Below are 20430 nucleotides of genomic sequence, written 5' to 3' on the forward strand. Positions count from 1 at the left end.
GGTTGTAGATACACATCGTAACGGGCCAAGTGCTATGGCCGCTACTCATCTCTCCAAAAGGATTCATGCCATCCGTACTCAAATCAAACCGTATGTTTCGTGAGTCCTTTCCAAAGTCTTTAAATTTTCTGTCAATGTTTCGCCACTGCGAACCATCGGCGGGGTGTCTCAGCATCCCGTCCTGTTGACGCTCTTCAGCGTGCCATCGCATCATTCTAGCATTCCCCTTGTTCCTGAACAAACGCCTTAGCCGTGGTATTATAGGGAAATATCACATCACCTTAGCAGGAATTCTCTTCTTTGTTAGCTGCCCGTCAACTTCTCCTGGATCATCTCGTCTAATCTTGTATCGTAGTGCTTTGCAAACAGGGCATGCTTCTAGGTTCTCGTACTCCTCACCGCGATATAGGATACAATCATTCGGACATGCGTGAATCTTCTGAACTTCCAGTCCTAGAGGGCAGACTATCTTCTTAGCCTCGTACGTTGTCTCGGGCAATTTGTTTCCCTCCGGAAGAATATTCTTGACGAGTTTCAATAAATCGCCAAATGTCTTGTCACTAACCCCATTTTTTGCCTTCCAATGCAAGAACTCCAGAGTGGTATCCAACTTTTTGTGCCCCTGCTCGCAACCTGGGTACAACGACGTTCTGTGGTCCTCTAACATCTTGTCCAATTTATGGGCCCCCTTTTCACTTTCACAGTCCTCCTTGGCATCCTGCAACATCTGACCAAGATCATCCGCAACGTCGTTACCATCAGCATCCCTTTCCTCCTCGCCCGTTTGATTTCCTTCAAATCCAACGTACTGAGCAAAGTCCGGAATATTGTCGTCTTCCACTTCATCTTCTTCCATTTCAACACCTTGCTCTCCGTGGAATGTCCAACAATTATAACTTGGCATGAACCCCGACTCAAACAAGTGGAAATGAATAGTCCTGGATGCAGAATACTCCTTCTGATTCTTACACTTATTGCATGCACAACAAATAAAACCCTTTTGCCTGTTAGCTTCGGCCACTCTCAAAAAATAATGCACGCCGTCAATAAACTCTTTGGACTGCCGGTCAACGTACATCCATTGCCGATCCATCTACATGACATGAAAAAAAATCGTACACAAATAATTATTCATACAATAATGATAGTCATACAATAATTATAAGATAATTACAAACTCTTTCAACAGTCATAAAATAATGATATATCTTTATTCATACAAAAATCATAAAATATTACACCAAATAATTCTTATTTACTATTTCTAAAGTTTTAAACTAATATTAATGTGTTTTACTTCTTTTAATTTTCATTTTAGTTTGTTTTCTATTATTTAAGATTAACTTTCACTATATTTTCCCTCTCAACTATTTTATAAAACCTTCTTTAGCAAATCAACTAAATTTCTATATATTCTTTCTTCCCCACACAAATTTTCTCTCTCATCAACTTACAACTAAATTTTGGAGACAAAAAAGTGTGCAAAACATAGCTCCAAATGTAATATGACAAAAAAAAACATTGGAGGATGAAGTTGCAAACCTTTTAGGCACCTCCGATTTGTATGTAATCACCAAAATAAATTCACTAGAAATTTTGGCATGACCTCCCTTCTTTTTTGAAGAAATTTTGAAGCTTGCTCAGGCAGCTGGAGGAGGAAGAAGACATATATATATAGGGTGGGACTTTAGCCGTGCTGCCCGCTCATCGCCGGGCTCGCTGACGTCGACGCCGCCATGTGCGTCTGCCTCACCATCAAGGCCAGCATGCTCGGCGACGGCGTCAAGCTCGACGACGTCGCCGTCGACCTCCCGCTCCTCGTTAACTACTACGGCCGCAGTGCACCCATAGTCCATAGATACACTGGGCGGTATCAGCTTAATGGGTCCTTTGGTTAGTTTTTGGCTTTTGCAAAAGCAAAAACAGGTTAAAAGCCCAACCAAACACACCCGGTTGGGCCGTGGCTTTTGAAAAAGCAGCTGTGGTATGTGACTTTTTAAAAAGTAGCTGTGAGGAATCCAGAAGCTCGTTTGGTTACACACAGGTAGCTTTTGGAAAAGCTTCTTCCCTGACGAGTAGACCCCACATGTCATGCACAAAGGTATCTTTCTCCTTTCTCTTGAGTCTTGACACAGGAAGGCAGGGGAAGGCTGCGCCAACACCATCGCAATCGGGACAACCACGGCGAGCCTCGCCTTCGGGTGCACCAGGAAGAAGAGCACACTACTCCTCGGCGATTCCACGAAACTCACCGGCGTCGGGTGCGCCATGGACAGCGTGATTTGGTTCTCCTCCACGAGATTCAGATCAGGGAACTCAATCTTCCCGTACTCCTTGCCGTTCGCCGCGCCGCCGGCGCTGACACCGGCAGCCTCGTGCTCCTCCACGTTGGCCAAGGCCGGCTTGGGCGTCGGCGAGATGGGCATGACCCCGATGTAGGACAGCTCGAGCTGCAGGAACCCGACATGGGAGTGGAAGATGTCGTTGGTGGAGAGCGAGAACTCGCGGGCGAACGTGCCGCCCTCGGCGGCGACGACGTCCGGGAGTAGCACGAGCGCGAACCCCAGTAGCTGGTCCAACACGCTGTCGATGTCCCGGCGCGCACGTTGAGGCGGCGCGACATCAGGCAGGGTCAGCGCCAGGCTGGGAGGAGCAGTGGAGGCGCCGGCGTCGGGCGGAGAAGGCGGCGCCTGGCCGGCCGGAGGGCAGGGGCGGCGCACAAACCTAGATACGCTTCTCCACCCCCACTGCTGCGTGCGTGTGAGAAACCAGAGGAGACAGGAATAGATTAGTGAACCGTTTTCTTTCATAATGGCAGAGGTGGGTAATTTGTTTCCCCAAAAACAGGTGAAAGCAGGGGGTAGAGGTGCTTTTGATTTGTACTACACCAAAAGCCGGCTTTGGCAAAAGCAGCTATGGCTTTTGGGTTCTTTGGTTGGCTTTTGGCTTTTGCAAAAGCAAAAGCAGGTTGAAAAGCCCAACCAAACACACCTTAATTTGAACCATGCGCCAGCCCATAAATAGAGAGTTGGGCAAATTCAAAACTTATAGGGTGAACATGCTTTCTTTTATATTCAGGCCCTAGGCCATGGCCCAGGTGGCTCGAAGTCTGTGTACACTACTAAAAAAAGTCATTGATGCCAGTTGAAAAATCTCCATGCATGAGTGCCAGATTTCTCAACCAGCACCACGAAGATAGCACTGGTGAGGATAAAAAAAACCGGCTCCTATGATGTTTCATGAATGAAAAAAATAAAATTGGTTCGATGCATAGGATCATCCGCTCCCTGCTACACCCAGACCACCATCGATGCAACAACATCCGCAAAACAAACATCACAAATCACCATCGATCCATCCAATAATACAGAGAAAAACTATAGAAATTTTAACTAGATATCCAACAATTTCACATTGCACAAAATCGCTTATTGGGACACTGAGGTAGTCGCTAACGGATCCACAAGAGTCGCCGCCATTGAAGTGGTGGACGCCATGACGCTGCAACGACGGAGAGGGGAGGAGGAAGGGCTGCGGTAGCAGGGTGGGAGACAGGAGAGAGGCCGCCATCACCGGAACCGCTCGCGGGAGCCACCAATGCCGCTAGACCCAACTGTAAGATCCTGCCGGCGGTGAGCATAGGTTCCCTATGAAGTGTGATGGAGGATCAATGGTGGTGGATGGAGAAGACGGCGATGGTACCACCGAGGCTATAGAGATGGAGATGGGAGGTCAATAATGTCGATGGAGGATACGAGGAAGATCATGTGATTAGGAGGTGGAGGGGACGGGTGTGAGCCATTGGAAATAGAGATCAGGTGGGACGGAGATCACACCAAATGCTTAGAGAAGACAGTGAAATCGATGGATTTGGCGTGGAGGGAGCAGTCGGTGGCCTTCACCGGAGTCGGTGCACCACAGGTGAGGTAGAGACGGTAGGTACCTTGCAGTATAGGTGCGAGGTCGAGATTTTTTTACTTTTGAAAACAAACATTTTATTAAAAGACAGCATTTAGGGGAAGAGTCCCCAGTACACCATCAAGTGATGAGAATTGAATTACTAAACCATTCTTTTCGAAAGGAAGGCTAGCTCAACAAAGGAAACATTAGTCCTAATGATACCAAGCAACAGTAAAGGATGCGATCGACAGGGAGATGCGGCAATGCCACGACGATTACATCCAAAGACCTTCTGGTATGCACACCACTTGACAAACCGGTAATCCCTTTCGGCTGCCTCCATGGGAACGGCACAATTGTGACGTTGTTGTTGAGCCCTAGATGTTGGCGTGAGCTTTAACGGACTCAACAAATGATTTCTACGGAGTTCACCATTAAATCTGAGGAGCACTGACTGCAATCCCTGTCGACTGGGATCGAATAGGCGATCTGTACTCAACCCGAACGGATAACCCTGCATGGTTACTGTCGCAAGGAAACAGCAGGAAAGATATCTCCGAAGTCAAGCCAACCGTACTCGTGAAAGAATTGGGATGGCAATGATGAAAACACTGCCTGGCTAACACAACAGAGCAGATTGAGGAGAAGATGACTTGGTGGCTTTTCAAGATTTCCTGAGCAAACCAGCGTGGCCGTAGTAACGAACAATGATGAAGGATCCCCAACCAACATTGGCAGCACTCATCAGGTTGGGACTGGCACAGACGCTCGCCGATGGAGGGCCGAATTGATGTCAGTCGTCTGCCGCCACTAGGTCCAAACAGGCATGTCAATGAGCACCGCCTCCACTGGAGCCTCGACGGCCATCGACATCCACCAATCCACCATCACTGAGCTGGACATCCAGCCGTACGAGTTGGGCCCGGCACTGCCGCTCGCTGATTGGGGGCAGAAACGACGCCCACCATCCGCCGCCACAGGGGCCGGACTTGGACACCGGTGACCACCTCCACCATAGGGGCCTCTGCAGCCACCGACAACCACCGATGCCGAGACCGATTGGAAGCCGAAGCCACACCCGTCGTCCGCCGCCACAGTGCCCGGACAGGAATGTCTGCAACCAATTCGGTAGCAGCCAGCAACCGCCATCCCCGCACATCCATGCCCATCTTTTGGCTCTACTGGATCTACTGAATGCAAGCACTGGAAAACTCTGATCCATCTCTATTGAAGAAGACCACCAAAGCCAACTCCATCGATCTCCATCACCAGCAGCTCCTACAGACCTGACTGCCAAGGATCTAAACTAGAAGGAGGACACAAAACGAGAAAAACTCGATCTACTACGGGAAAACCCGACCAGAACTAACCTAGGGAACTAGAGAAAGAGGTCCGACCCCTCCACCCACCTTCACTGCCGGCGAGCAGCCGGAAGCAGGGGGAAGAGGGGCCGCAAGGTCGAGATTGAAAGTCGCAGCGTTGTTGGGTGGATCAGAAATAGGGATGGGGGATTGTTTTGATATGCATCCAATTATGTTGTGTATTAAATTAAATATTTGATTCACATCATTCTACTTTTGAAATAAATATACTTCATGCACAAGAGAGATGTTTGGAACCGTGTTTCACATCTTTGGTTTGTACTCCCTCCTTCCCAAAATATTTGACGCCATTGACTTTTTTAAATATGTTTCACCGTTCGTCTTATTCAAAAACTTTTGTGAAATGTGTAAAACTATATGTATACGTAAAAGTATATTAAACAATAAATCAAATAATAGGAAAAGAATTAATAATTACTTAAATTTTTTTAATAAGATGAACGGTCAAACATTTTTAAAAAAGTCAGCGGCGTCAAACATTTTGGGATGTAGGAAGTATGTTCATACCTGCAGAAAATGTTACAATGTTCCAATTAATGAATTATTTTTTATATTGTACTCTACTTCTTAAGATGTTTTAACTATGTAGAGGAAATTGCACCGTCGGTACATGAACTTGTCAAATAGGTGCAATTTAGTGCACAAACTTGTAAAATGCTTGTTTTGATGCACGAACTTGTGTGGTGCGTGTGGGGGAAGTCAAAAAGGACACTACACGACTTATCTTATCGATTTAGGGGCAATGCACGTTTTTCATAAAATATATCATAGGGATACATTAAAAGTTTGGAAACTATATCTACCAAAAATAATTTATTCAACCAAAATTTATAAAATATATATCCTGTGTAATTGTAAAAAAATATAACCAACATAATCGGTACTTGTAATTATGGGTATGATCTGTCTGTTTTGTACCAATTTTGATAAGAGGGAACAAAATAGAACTGAAGCCAGAGGCTATACAAAGTTACAAACTAACAAAAAAAAAACAGCTCTCTTCGAGAGAACTATTCCAGCCTTTTTTCTCTGTAGCTGGTCCACTGCTAGATCTCATTAAAAAGAATTTGTCGACAATTCACTGAATTGACCATCCCTCTTTCTTGAAGTTTCTATTGTTTTGTTCCATCCAAATTCCCCAGCAGACCAGCAAGAAGAGGGTCCTGAGCCCTTTTCTTTGCATATTTTCTGACGAAGTCTTGTGACACCACCATTCCAATACTGAACAGGCCGAAAGAGGCTTGCTGAAGAAACTTCAGTTAAGCACAGGCTTATTCCTGCCCGGATGGCTTGAAACTAATCTACTCTTCATGAACAAATGATGAGATGTCTCAAGGTTTGATGCATAGAGGACAAAACTAATTGTTTGGCCAGCCTCTAAGTTATAAACAGCAACAGTCCATAGGCGATTCTAAGCTAGGAGACAAGCAAAAGATTAATTTGCACCTCAAAGTCAAAGGGGCCTGACTTCCAAACAGGTTGCATCAAATCTGATCTGATCAATACCTTAGAATCAAATTGCCATGTATGCTCACTAGAACGGATACCATCATCTCAATCGGGCGGCAACCCTCATCTCAATCAGGCATGGCGTCCGTCATAGGCTAGAAGTCACTGATGTGAAAATTTATCTCAATCGGGCGAACGGCCATCACAGATGAACCTATCTCAATCAGACCATAATTAAAGCCCGTCACCGATAGCTTTGACCCAGACGATCAGTCAAACTATAGTCCGTCACGAATGACCTATCTCAATCGGGCCTAAACTATAGCCCGTCACATCAATCGGGCCTAAGTTAATGTCCATCACAGATGAGTCATCTCAATCGGGCCTAAGTAAGTCTAAGTTAATGCCCGTCACAGATGAGTCATCTCAATCGGCCCTAAGTTAATGCCCATCACAGATGAGTCAATCGGCCCTAAGTTTATGCCCGTCACAGATGAGTATAATCCCAAAAAAAAATAAACTTTATTTTTAGGCATGCCGTCCCACCTCTCTCAGGCCAGTCTTTTTTAGTCAATCGGCCCTAAGTTAATGCCCGTCACAGATGAGTATAATCCCAAAAAAATAAATTTTATTTTTAGGCACGCCGTCCCACCTCTCTCAGGCCAGTCTTTTTTGTCCTTACTCATGTGCACATGGTAAGAACTTCCCGATCAGTCACCCATCCCGAAATTGCTTGAGGCCAAGCACGCTTAGCATCAAAGTTCTTTGGAGAACGGCTTCCGGAAGAGTAGTTGTAACTTGTTCGTATGAGTATTCTATTGATTCTATTAAGCCCTAGGCCAGGATGTCACACACCAACATCCCTCATTCATACACATTCATTCACATACACAACCATCAAAAATCATAAACAACAAAATTGTATAACTCACCGAGATCTACAACTATTGTATCGGTCCTTTGTACAAATAAGTTCATTTGAACAATTCAAATTTTGAATTTCCAAAATTTGACAACTTGGAACAAAAGTTAGGGTTAATAAATGATTTCAAATGGAAAAGTCACCCAAACCAAAGTTGTAGAGCTCATCGAGGTGCAAAATTTTTATTTTGGTCATTTCTCCATCTGACTATATTTAAACAATTTGAAATTTGAAATTCAAAATTTGAGAAATTCAAATAGAATTTTTTTGTTAGTGAACGACTTCAACTAAAAAAATCATCAACAACAAAGTTGTATAACTCTTCAAGATCTATAACTTTTATTTTGGTCATTTTTCTATATAATATTTTTTGAACCGTTTGAATTTGAATTTGAAAATATAACAACTTCAAACAACATTTTCAAATACTAAATGATTTCAACTGAAAAAGTTATCAACAACAAAGTTGAATAACTCATCAAGATCTAAAACTATTATTTTGGTCATTTCTTCATCTGATAAAGTGATAGTAACATTGTTCACAAAATTGACATCTCTCTTATCTGGTTTTATAAACTATAACACATATATGTAAAATTTGTGAACAATATTACTAACATTTTATCAGATGAAGAAATGACTAAAATAAAAGTTTTAGATCTTGATGAGTTATTCAACTTTGTTGTTGATAACTTTTTTAGTTGAAATCATTTAGTATTTGAAAATGTTGTTTGAAGTTATCATATTTTCAAATTCAAATTCAAACTGTTCAAAAATTGTTATATAGAAAATTGACCAAAATAAAAGTTATAGATCTTGATGAGTTATACAACTTTGTTGTTGATGGCTTTTCCATTTGATATCATTTACTATGCGTAAAATTATTTTGACTCATAAATTGAATTATTATACTACAAGTTAATTATTTTGCTATAGTTCAACTTACAAATATAAATATTTCATATGAAAAATGAAAAAATACTCATCGGTGACGGGCTTTAGTTAATGCCCGATAGAGATTAAGTCATGTCAACCAGGGATTAGTATATAGCCCGTCAGTGATGAGTTATCTGTGACGGGCCTCAAGTAGGTGCACGTCACGGATGATGGTCATCTGTGATGGGCCCCAACTTAAGGCCCGTTTGAGATATGGAATGTTATCTCAATCGGGCCTAAAGTTGGTGCCCTTCACGGATGATGGTCATCTGTGACGGGCCCCAACTTCAGGCTCGTTTGAGATATGGAATGTTATCTCAATCGGGTCTAAACTACGGCCCGTCACTGATAGGTGTCATCCGTGACGGGCTTAAGTTTTATGCCCTTCTAATATGTCTGTGCGACCATATCTCAATCGGGCACTTTTTCGGCCCGATTGAGATGACTTCCTTGTGACGGCCCGCTATTTTCAGGCATGTTAGAGGCCGTCACAGATAGAAAGATCTGTACTAGTGGTTGGCTTTGCTATGTAGAATTGTAGATGCCTAATTCTGACCATCGCCATGAGTTCCTTTGGTGAGTGTCACCCCTTCCAGCAAGCAGCGTCAAATCCCAAAATATTCCGTTAAGAACCCCATTGATAGGTCATGCCAAACATCATCTATCCAATGTTGTTTCAAAAATGCATGAATAATGATTGCCCTGTTGTTTTTAAACTGCACGAAAAGTGTAGCATTATATGCAGCTGTAACAATGTTGAGTGTTTCTAAAAACATGGTTTACCAGTGATTCGGAATTGGCAAAGTCCTGACATGTAAACAAAATACAAAGGACACGAAATTACCAGTGATTTCACCCATTATTAAATTCCTTATGTTAAATATACTATCTTTTTATAAGCAAATATGCATGTTGAAATCACTAAAATGCAGATCCAGACCCCAAATTATACTATAATGTTGACAGGCAACACCACAGCAGCATAATAAAGCTTCAATTAGCAATCAACAAATCAAGAAAAAGAGTCAATATGGATCAAAGATATAGTAGGAGCAGTACAGTTCCTTGTCCTGGCACATGCATATGGAGCGTTAGATCCCCCTATGCCAATGATGTGTGTAAACTACGGGAAATGGAATTGATGGCATAGCATACTACGCACCAGATGACATTCACCATAATGATGGCAATGGTAAGTTTCCTTTTATAAGGCATGATCAGCCCAACTTAAGCAGTTGTACCTGGATCATCATTGTCTTCAGCAATGTTATTACCACCGAAAAAGAAAGGGTGTCAGAAATCAAAGTCATTTTATAGATAACCCAGGATGCTAAGTAATGTAGTCTAATACAGGGTTCAATATTTCTTTTTCGGGTTTATATTGGAGGGTGCCGATATACCGACATTTTGGAAACTTTGAACAAGATATTACCAAATTCACAAAAAAAAATGAAAATAAATTAAAATTTCGGCCGAAATAATATCATTGGGGGTTCCGATAGGACCAAAACTTCTGAAATTTTGGAAATTTCGTTCCCGAATTTTGAACCCTGGTCTAATATTGGTTATCTTAACAAAGTTACTTCAGCATTGCAGAAAGTTAACACACACACACACACACACACACACACACACACACACACACACACACACACACACACACACACATATATATATATATATATATATATATATATATATATATATATATATATATATATATCAATAATGAAGTAATCATTCCAAGACCGAATCATCGGTGCCATTGTTCAAATATAGAGATGGCGTACATAGAGTTTATACAGTACAAAGTGATTGCCAGATGATCAAAATCCATAAAACCTGGTTGAAAATTTATATTAGTATGTAGGTGAGTACTCTTGGCAGATTGTTTTTTTTATCAAACATCTATTGATCTAATTAATCGAACAATGAAATATGAAATCCCAAGAACACTTATCCTTCAATGCCACGTATAACCTATAGACAAAAAAAAAATTCTCAAGGCACCAGTCACCACTGCTAATAACATAAAAGCAATGTAATGGAATGTTCTTACCAGCAAATCATTACATTATAGATGCATGACCCGCAGAAATGAGCATTAATAACATTGTTACGGGAAAAAGAAATAGCAGCACAATCTTGTATAATCAGTAAGATACCAAGTAATGAGAGAGAGAATAAAAAATATCGACATAAAGGAGAGATTTACCTGATTTTTCTATATTATTGACGACAAGATCTGTAGACAAATGGTAACTTTAGTTTGTATGCTTGTGGAAATCAGATACTAAACTGCAAAAAGAAGATTTTTTTTTGGTAGACAAACTTACCTTACCTGTATTCATCAGTGCATTCTAGAGCTTGCATCGTCCGTGATTGCTGGTGCAGAGGGGTTCGGCTGACCAGGACGGCATAGTGGGAGATCCCGACGATGGCAGGGAGAGCTGGCTGTGGGCTCGGAGGGGATCGACAACCGGCGGCTGGGCTGCGGAGGACGTGAGAGCAGGCAGAGGGGATGCGGCGGATGCATCAACTGCGGGCAGCGGCGGTGGCGCCCATGCCCTCCACTGCATCGGGGTATCACCAAATAAGTCCCCTGGCGATGCGGCGGCAGCGGCTACCGTGGAAGTGAATGGCGACCTGCAGCAAAGCCGACGACGGCTGGGGGATGCGCGCAGTGGTTGGAGGATGCGTCATCGGGAGAAATAGGCAGCAGCGTTGTTATCGCGAGAGGATGGCGCGGCGCTGGGGACTGCGCGATGCAGCGATTGGGTGGCGCCACGGTGTGGTCAGCGCGTTCGCTGGTGGGGATTCAGCGATTCATAGCTAGCCCTGGGAGTTTTGAGCCGTTGGTTGAGATGGACGGGTGAGATGATAGATATATATGAGAAGGTTGCCATTAGACATACAGGATTTAGTGATAGTTGAAAAGGATTAAAAAAATCGAGCACTAATATAAGGGTTAGAAACATATGAAATTCATCATTTCAATGATGAAGGATAAAGTATAGACTAAATTTATATAAATTGCATATCTTATACATACTCTCTGCACGTATGCACGTCACATTCTAATCAATATCAACTTCATAAAATTAACATTGCCAAGTTATGTGGTCCTCGTTCGCACGAACTAAATAAGTTCATGTACTGAAACGAGCATTTTACAAGTTTATGTACTAAATCACCCACCTAGCAAGTTTGCGTACCACCAATACAATTTACTCAACTATGTATTCTAGCTTTGTGGTGTGATAATTTCTCATATATCTTCTTTCAGATGTCTCAATGACTAAACACTTTTTTATAACTTAAACAGTCAAATTTGATGGCAAAATTTGTTACGGGACACTCAAAATTTGTGGCATTTTCTACGAGACACCTGGAGAACACATATATTCTCGTGGACATCATAAAAATATGGAAATTAGTTGGTGGACACTCGGTACATTATTTTATTATTTTCAGTGGAAACGGAGAAAGAAAGAACAATAAAAGTACCGGATTGCCCCGTACGTGTTGATAGGCTTGTAAAGACTAACCTCCCTAGTTCGTGATCCCCAATCGATAATCGCTCTACGCCTGGCGATCACAGGGTCGGTTGATCCCCGCAAGAGACGGGCAGGGTCAGAGCTCACCGCTCAACGTTGACGGCTGGTGCCTTCGCCGTTAGCTGGCGACGCACGGCGGAGGAGCTTGGGCAGATCGAGGCATTCGCCACAGCCGCCGTGGTCCGATGGCCTCCCGCCCCTAGCTACTTCGGCATCAGTGGCGGATGTACGTTAAATATGTGGGATCATTTGACCCCACAGCTTTCACCGGTACAGTAAGATCTTATATATAAAATATAATCTTGACCCCACAGGTCCCACCAGCTGATCCCACAGGTCCCATCATTCCTAGCCTCTGGTCACAAGAAGTCAAGGAGTAGTAAACTAGTACAGCGCAGCAGTAGCAGCGAGAAAATGAATCGTTTGAGCTTTTGCTCAAATCAGCTTCTCAAGTTCTCATTGAGCGGCGGCGGCCGCTGGTACTGCAACAAGCCAGCAGCACCAGCGCATGGCTAGCAGCCCAATCTAGTTCTCACATCCTCTTGTTCTCATCTCCTGAGCAGCTTCGCTAATCACTAACCAATCCAGTCATTTGATTTGGTAAGTATACTTTCTCCAATCTATTTGACTGGAAGTATATTTTGACAAGGACAAAATACTATAAATGGCTCGATTGTATCCTGATGATTTTGACAGTGAACACAAGATTGAAGAGCTTGGTTGCCAACTTGAAAATTTAGTTGAGAATATTCGTGATGATTCAAGATTCTGCAATCTGAAAGGGCTTGCTGATCTGTGCAAGAAATAAGTTGAAAAAAAGAAACACACTACTTATCTTTTGGTGTTTTTGTTATTGAAGCTGGTATTAATTCTACCCGTCGCCACAGCATCAGTCGAGAGAACTTTTTCTGCTGTGAAGTAAATTAAGTCTGATTTGCACAATAGAATAGGCGATACTTTCTTACATCATTGTATGATTACCTATGTTGAAAGTGATGTGTTTCAAAATATCACAACTGATACCATCATGAACCGCTATCAAGGGATGAAAACCCGTAAAGAGGAGCTCTGTAACCGTAGAGAGGAACTCTGATTTAGTAATTATTTTCACTATGTTACTTGAAGCCATAGTTATGTATCAATCTTGACCCCCGCAGGGTTTGAGTCCTGGTTCCGCCACTACTCGGCATCATCTTCGAGCAGCTGAACTGCCTCGTTGACCGTACCGGCTTCGCGGCCATCTACCGCGCCCGTGGCGCACCACCGTGGCCTTCATAACGCCCCGCAGCGCTGGCTCCCATGGCTACTCCTAGTGTCCCACGACGCACTGTCCTTCTTCAGCCTCCACTTCGGCTGTCCGGCATCACCCGCCACCTCATCCTCCTGGAGGCCATCTGCGACGCGTGCCTGTGTGGCGCTCACAACGGCGGTTGGGTCACCGTTGCCGTAGACCCGTGGCAAAGATTCGCGGCCGTCAACGTCTTCACCAGCGTGAGAGTTATACAAATGACCCCTTGAGCAAACTTGTCTTTTATGAAAGTTTCCCTCTTCGTTTCCACCCGAAATAATAAAATAATACGGTGAGTGTCCAGCTAATTACAATATTTACGATGCCAACAAGAAGATACGTGTTCTTTGGATGTCTCAAAGCAAACTTTAAGTGTTACTCCCTCCGTCCCATAATATAAGAGATTCTGGGTGGATGTAACATATCCTAGTATAATGAATCTAGATAGACTAGGATACATTACATCCATCCAAAATCCCTTATATTATGGGACGGAGAGAGTATATAGAAAATTTTGCCAATTTTGATAGTCTGAATTTTAGGCCAAGCACCCAATCCCTAGTCTTGCATATGGGCTACCTCTACCATGATTCCAACATGGGCTTCATGGGCTGCTTGTCAGCCTTACCCCATTAGAAAAAGTACACCGAAGGTCCCTCAACTTGTCATCGAGATACAAAATCGTCCTTGAACCACAAAACCGGATACAACACATTCCCCAACTTACAAAACCACTGCAAACTAGGTCCCTCGATAGTTTTGACTCCGGTTTTGACCGACGTGGCAGCTGACTCGGCGTGGGACCCACGTGGGCCCCACATGTCAGTCTCTCCACGTCACCTCTCTCCTTCCCATTTCTCTCCCTTCCTCCTCTCTGTCCAGTCTAGGCAGCTAGCCGGTGGGCGCGAGGCGGGAGAGGATGAGGTCGGCGGCGGTGAGGCAGGAGAAGGGGAGGCGGAGGAGGAGGTTGGTGTGGATGCCGTAGGTGAGCGCCGGCGGGTAGAGGGCGCGAAGAGGTGTGCGACGTCAGCAACCGTTGCATCCGAGGCCGTCTTCGCGTCACGGACGTCTCCACCACGGATGGCGCCATGCCGCACCGGGCTCCACCACGACTCATGTAGAGGAGCACGTCGCGGTCGGGTGCTGCCATGGCCTCCCTTGTCTCCTCGTCCAAAGGGTCTGCGGCAGCGAGCACGGCGTCCGCGACGCGGCATGCCCCGTTGAAGTCCCCCCAATCGATGAGGCAGGAAGGAGGGAGTTGGCCGGCCGACGCGTTGTCGCCGCCGTTCCTTCCTGCCCTTGCTCATCTGTGAGGCCCGTCCACAACAAGCAGCCACTCCGGCCGTCCTCCCCCATCCCCACTCTGTGCCTCCTGCCATTCCAGCTCCCGGCAACGGCGGCGCCTGCGTTCCCCTTCTCCTGCTCCACTACCGTGCGCCGGTGCCATGACGCGCTCTTCCCCTTCTCCCGCATCGCCGCTACCGGACCTCTCCCGTCTCGCCCCGCCGATCTCCTCCCCACCCGCCGGGCCTCCTCTACCGCCTGCGCCCGACCCACCGCCACCACGTCACCTCGCCGACCCGCACGAGACGGCCACGGAGCGGGAGAACCTCGTGGTCAAGCACGCGGCCACGACGCGGCTCGTTAGGACCACCCGCCACACGGTCGTGATGGTCCTGGAGTAGGAGACCCATGTGATCATCATGCGCGCGGTCGCGGAGCCCCTGGTAGTCTTCGTTCACGCGGCCACTCCGCCCCTCGCCACCCTCATGATCGCGGCCACAGCGTTGCTCGTTGCCGTCGTCGTAAGCGCGGCCGCGACACCCCTTGTCGTTGACATCCTCCGCGCAGAAGCCGCGCACCTCCACGCCGTAGCGCGCGCGGCCGCGCCGCACCTCATCGCGATTGCCTGTGGGGGCGCCCACCACCGCAAGGATAGCTAACCGGCGAGGTCGAGGGCGCTGTGGTTTCCGCTCTTCTCTTCGCGGCTTTTCCCCTAGTCGTCGATCGCCATTAATGCCGGGATAGCTAACCGGCGGTGAAGCGGGCGGTGGCCGGGAGCAGCTGCCGATGAGCCATTAATGCCATTGAGACGGTGGCGATGAGCAGCTCGACCTGCAGGGCGTAGATGGCGGCGAGCTTGGCCGGTGGGAGAGGTGTGAGGCGGGTGGGGGCTTGATGGCTGCGGGCGGTGTCGTCCTGGCCTCCGGTCGCATCCGGCCACATCCAGCCACCGTGCCATGAGCCCAGCCACGCTTGCGCGAACCTCCACGCCAGCTACCATGGAAAGCGGCGGCATCGGGGGAGAGAAACAAGCCAAAAATAAAATAAAAAAAAGGGGAACGGGGAGAGACAGCGTCGATGGCGCTGCAGCCCGCCGGCCACCACAGAGCAGCGCCGCCACCGCCGCCGACGCCTATCCCTCGCTGGCCCACCGCAAGGTCACACCACCGCCGCAAGGCCGCGCCCCGCCTTCGTCGCAGGGAGAGAAGAGAGAGAAGGAACAGAGAGAAAGAAAAGAGATGGGTGATGATGTGAAAAGACTGACATGTCGGGCCCACGTGGGTCCCACGCTGAGTCAGTTGCCACGTCGGTCAAAACTGGGGTAAAAATCGTCGAGGGACCTAGTTTGCACTAGTTTTGTAAGTTGGGGGATGCGTTGTATCCGGTTTTGTGGTTCAAGGACGATTTTGTATCTCAATGACAAGTTGAGGGACCTTCGTTGTACTTTTTCCAAGTATACCGAAGGTCCCTCAACTTGTCATCCGGATACAAAATCGTCCTCCAACCGCAAAACCAGATATATAGGGTCCCTTAACTATACAAAACCGGTCAAAATAGGTCCCTCGGCGGTTTTGACCCCGGTTTTATCCTACGTGGCAGCTGAGTCAATGTGGGACCCACATGGGCCCCACATGTCAGTATGACACGTCATCTTCTCTGTTTCCCTTCTTTTCTTATCTCTCTCTTCCTTTGCTCGGCACGGCGAGCCGGAGAGGCGATGGTGATCGCGACTCCGGCGGTGAAGGGCGGTGGTCGGCCTAGAGCTCGGCGGGGCGAGGCGAGAGAGGAGGAGGGTGGCGCCGCGACGACGGCCGGCGACGGCTGCGGCGGTGGCGGCCATAGTGACCGGCTCCACGGCGGCCAAAGATGGAACCCGAGAGGCGACAGCGAGGAGCCGAGCGCCGCCACTGCGCTTCTCCCTTGTCAGTGGCCGGACGCGCCGCCTCGTCGCCACGTCGGGAACCTGGAAGTGACGACGTGTTGGACGAGTAGTCCTCGTCGATCTGGAGGCGGAGCGCGTGCGGGGACAGTGTGGAGAGGCGGAGCAGGAGTGGATGGAGGTGGGATGGGTGGGTGAGCGAGGCGGTGAGCGACTCGTCGGGGGTGACAGCCACCGCGCCACCGCCGCCTCCTCCCAACAGAGGCGGTGTCTTCGCCGACCTCCGCGCCACCGCCGACTCCTCCTAACCGAGGCCGTCGCGGCCTCCCCCCCTCCTCCTCCTCCTCCCCGCCTTCGCCTTCCGCCACCGCGGCCGCCCGCCGCCTCTCCCCGCTCACGCGGTTCCTCCTCGACGCGTTCCGCCGCCACAAGCGTTGGGGCCCGCCCGTCGTTGCGGACCTCTCCAAGCTCCGCCACGTGGCTCCCGAGCTCGTCGCTGAGGTCCTCAGCACTCGCCCGCCACCGCCGCCTCCGCTCGCGCTCCCATTCTTCCTGTGGACGGGGCGGCAGAAGGGCTTCCACCACTGCTCCCCGATGTTCCACGTGCGCGAGAGAGAGAGGGGAGAGAGAGAGAGAGGAGGAAGGGAGAGAAGAGGGAAAGAGAGGGTGACGTGGACACCTGACATGTGGGGCCCACGCTGACTCAGCCGCCACGTAGACCAAAACCGGGGTCAAAACCACCAAAGGACCTTGGGTGACCGGTTTTGTATAGTTAAGAGACCCCGCATGTCTGGTTTTGCGGTTCAAGAACGTTTTCGTATCCCGATGACAAGTTGAGGGACCTTCGGTGTACTTTTTCGTTTGTGGTTGTGTTGTGCCCAGCTACATACTAGAGGCCCACCCGCCTATCCGTCCTTCTCGTCGCCGTCGCTCTCGCTTCCATCCACCCACCCCCCCTCTACCTCTCCGCCGAACTTGCTCACCCCTCCCAATGGCGACGCCGCACGCGCGCGCGCCGCCGTTGCTACGGGCTCCGCCCCGGGCGTGCCCCGCCTCCCAGCTCGCCACGCGCCGTCGGCTAGTCCTGCTACCCGTGGCCGCCTCGGCCAGAGTCGGCGCCGGAGGAGGGCCCGAGCTCCGCACGTGCAAGAACTGCAAGAAGCAGTACGACCCGGCGGCGAACCACCCCTCGGCGTGCCGCCACCACATCGCCCACTTCGGAGGTGAGGAACTCGTCACAGAAATGGAAGGAAGCTGGAGTAGTTTCTTTCAGAGTCATTTGATTGGTCGAGCTATTCATATGTGTAGCTTAGGGCTTCTTTGAGAGAAACGAATTCGAGATTTAGCAAGAGATTTCTATAGAATTAGGTGCATAACGTTTTCTCCCAAAATAATCCTGAGGGGAAAATTGTGCTAAGGATTTTTGATAGTCCAATGTTCCTATGCAAAATCCAAACCTCCGAGGGGCTATAGGCATATGGATTAGAGAGAAATTCTGACCGAGTTGTTTATTTGAACTAGTTAACATTGTCTGCTTGTGTTAGTCTAATATCTGAATGGCCAATCTCCGTCTATCCAGGAGAAACGAAGAGAAAATTTGAAAGTGTCTATGCGGGTGGGACTCTGGATACTCCAGATTCAGGCAAAGTGTTCCAGTATTGGCATTGTTGTGGATCGGAAGATCCTTTTGATGTTGGCTGTACTGCTTCTCCTCACTGTTCATATGATGACTGAATACCTTCTCATGTCTGCATTGTGATCCTACTATTCTTTCATATGAATACTTTTGCCCATATTGTTTATATATGTGAAACTGAAAACAGTGCATTTTTGCTGTCAAATGTAGTTTGCTATACTCATTTTTAATTTGAACATTCGATACGGTTACGTATGAACCCATTCTTAGTTGTTTAACACTAGATTATATGATACATGCAGTCAACAAGTGCCGCTCCCAGTAGCAAATTAGGCTTTTAAAGAGATTTGAATATGTGGTATTCAATGCATACCCATGTCTTATATAATTTGGATTATTCTCTGCCCTGTGGTCGAAAGGATTTGATTCAACTTAGGATAAAACAAATATAGCATCTGAGGAATCTTTTGTATGCCCTAAATGAGGAATCAACAGCGGTACTGTACCTTCTAACTAGTAAGTGAAGTCCATTGCCACATGCTACTGAAACATAATACTATTGTGTGACTAATTGTAGTAATTCTCAACAGTTTTCTCCATTGGTGGGTTGTCTATTTACATTATGGTTGCAAAACATGTGTTCAAATGTCATGCAATACAGACAAATGTGAGCAACCGCTATATTTTAGAAACATACACAAATGAAAATTAGCTTGATTAGAAACAAGTAGCGATAGCAATTTTTCAGTCGTCATCTTTCAGAACAAGATATTAGGAGTTTTGGACTGAACTTCTCATGGCCCATGATGTTAAGCAGTCCATTCAGAAAATACGAAGGATAACCATGATATACGGGATCACAGATATCTTGTTAATCATCTCTATTTACCTCAACACTTTCTTTTTGCCATTTCCTCTTACCTGCGGATGACTCAACATGCTGCTTGGTTGAACCACTTGAATCATGACTCATCGCCTTGCATGACCTGGAGGTTGCTCCGGTGAATGCAACTATGGTTGCTTTTGTGTTCTTTATCTTTGTGGCGTATGATCCAGAACTCAGTGCTCTTAAAATTCTACGGCGGTTGTCAGAAGATGACACTGGGGCAGGATCTTCAGGAGGACAATTGACAACCACCTTACCACATTCTCCATAGGAGCTGGGATCCTGTGTTCCATCCAGGAAAAGAAAGGTTAGCATCTTATCTAGTTACTACTAACTTTATAACTCTGACCATGATTTAGAGCTCAAACAGTATAATACACAATAGCACTTCAAACTAGCTGTAGCTTAATTTGAAACTACATTTCTTTTTTCCTTTTCTTCAGCTAGCTAGCATCTAGAGCTGTCCCATTGGTGTTTTGTTTGATTAACAACTTCAGCTCATCCTCCTTTCCCCAGAACAAGGCCTCTATCCTTGACGTTATAGACCCTACCATTGTCCTGTTTTCAGGTGCTGATGGCAATGGCTTTGACATGTCTTACTATGATCTAATCCACATGTGTTAGCATGCTATTTGTCACCTTGGTAGCTTTGTATCAACATCTTTGGTGGCACTGTGTGAAAAGAGGAGGGAAAAGGAAAGACAATTGGAGTAAAATGCTTGTTAACTTCAGCTTCAACTAGCATATATATCAACATCATTTATATGATTCATATGTTTGCCTAAATGTTAAATTTGCTTCATCCTCAAAGGCGTTATCATTTTTGGAAGAGCTGGTCTGGTATATGTAGGCATATATAGTGCTGTTCTCAGAATGCTTCCTTTTATTGGCATTAATGCCCTCAGAAAATGCACATTTATATATTCTCTAGCTTCAGAGCTTTTGTTTTTAATAAAAAGCATCATCTCAGGAAATGAGAAGGAAAGATGAATTCGCAAGTTAGGGTACGTCAATTTGTAAAGAGCATGTGCGTCTCTTGTATTATCTTGTAGAAAAGCTAGACCAACTAAAACTGCTCCGCTTGAGTTTTAAGATAAGTTGATTTTTACATAGCATCTTGTGCCCACGTGAGAGCTGAAAGTTTCATTCTTAAGTCTTAAGGCATATAAATTTATTAAATGGTCATTCCTGAAAAACAGGGCAAAACGGAAGGTAGTGAGTCAGTCGGTCAGAAGATCTCCCATGAGAAGATTCTAACTAGGTTATATGGAGGAGATGATGTTTTTATTTTTCTTTAATAGACTGGAATAC

At 46.4% G+C, this 20430-nt stretch overlaps 1 protein-coding gene across 1 annotated transcript; it reads left to right on the forward strand.

Annotated features, from left to right (window-relative positions):
• Positions 1 to 17528: 17528 nt before the first annotated feature.
• LOC127781345 (uncharacterized) lies at positions 17529 to 18438 on the forward strand. The gene is made up of 2 exons (XM_052308287.1): positions 17529 to 17820; positions 18177 to 18438. Exons 1-2 carry the CDS (start codon positions 17589 to 17591, stop codon positions 18329 to 18331), a joined length of 387 nt encoding a protein of 128 aa, XP_052164247.1. The 5' UTR covers positions 17529 to 17588; the 3' UTR covers positions 18332 to 18438.
• Positions 18439 to 20430: the final 1992 nt, after the last annotated feature.

The sequence above is a fragment of the Oryza glaberrima genome, chromosome 8, assembly GCF_000147395.1.
Source record: "Oryza glaberrima chromosome 8, OglaRS2, whole genome shotgun sequence".
NCBI lineage: Eukaryota > Viridiplantae > Streptophyta > Magnoliopsida > Poales > Poaceae > Oryza > Oryza glaberrima.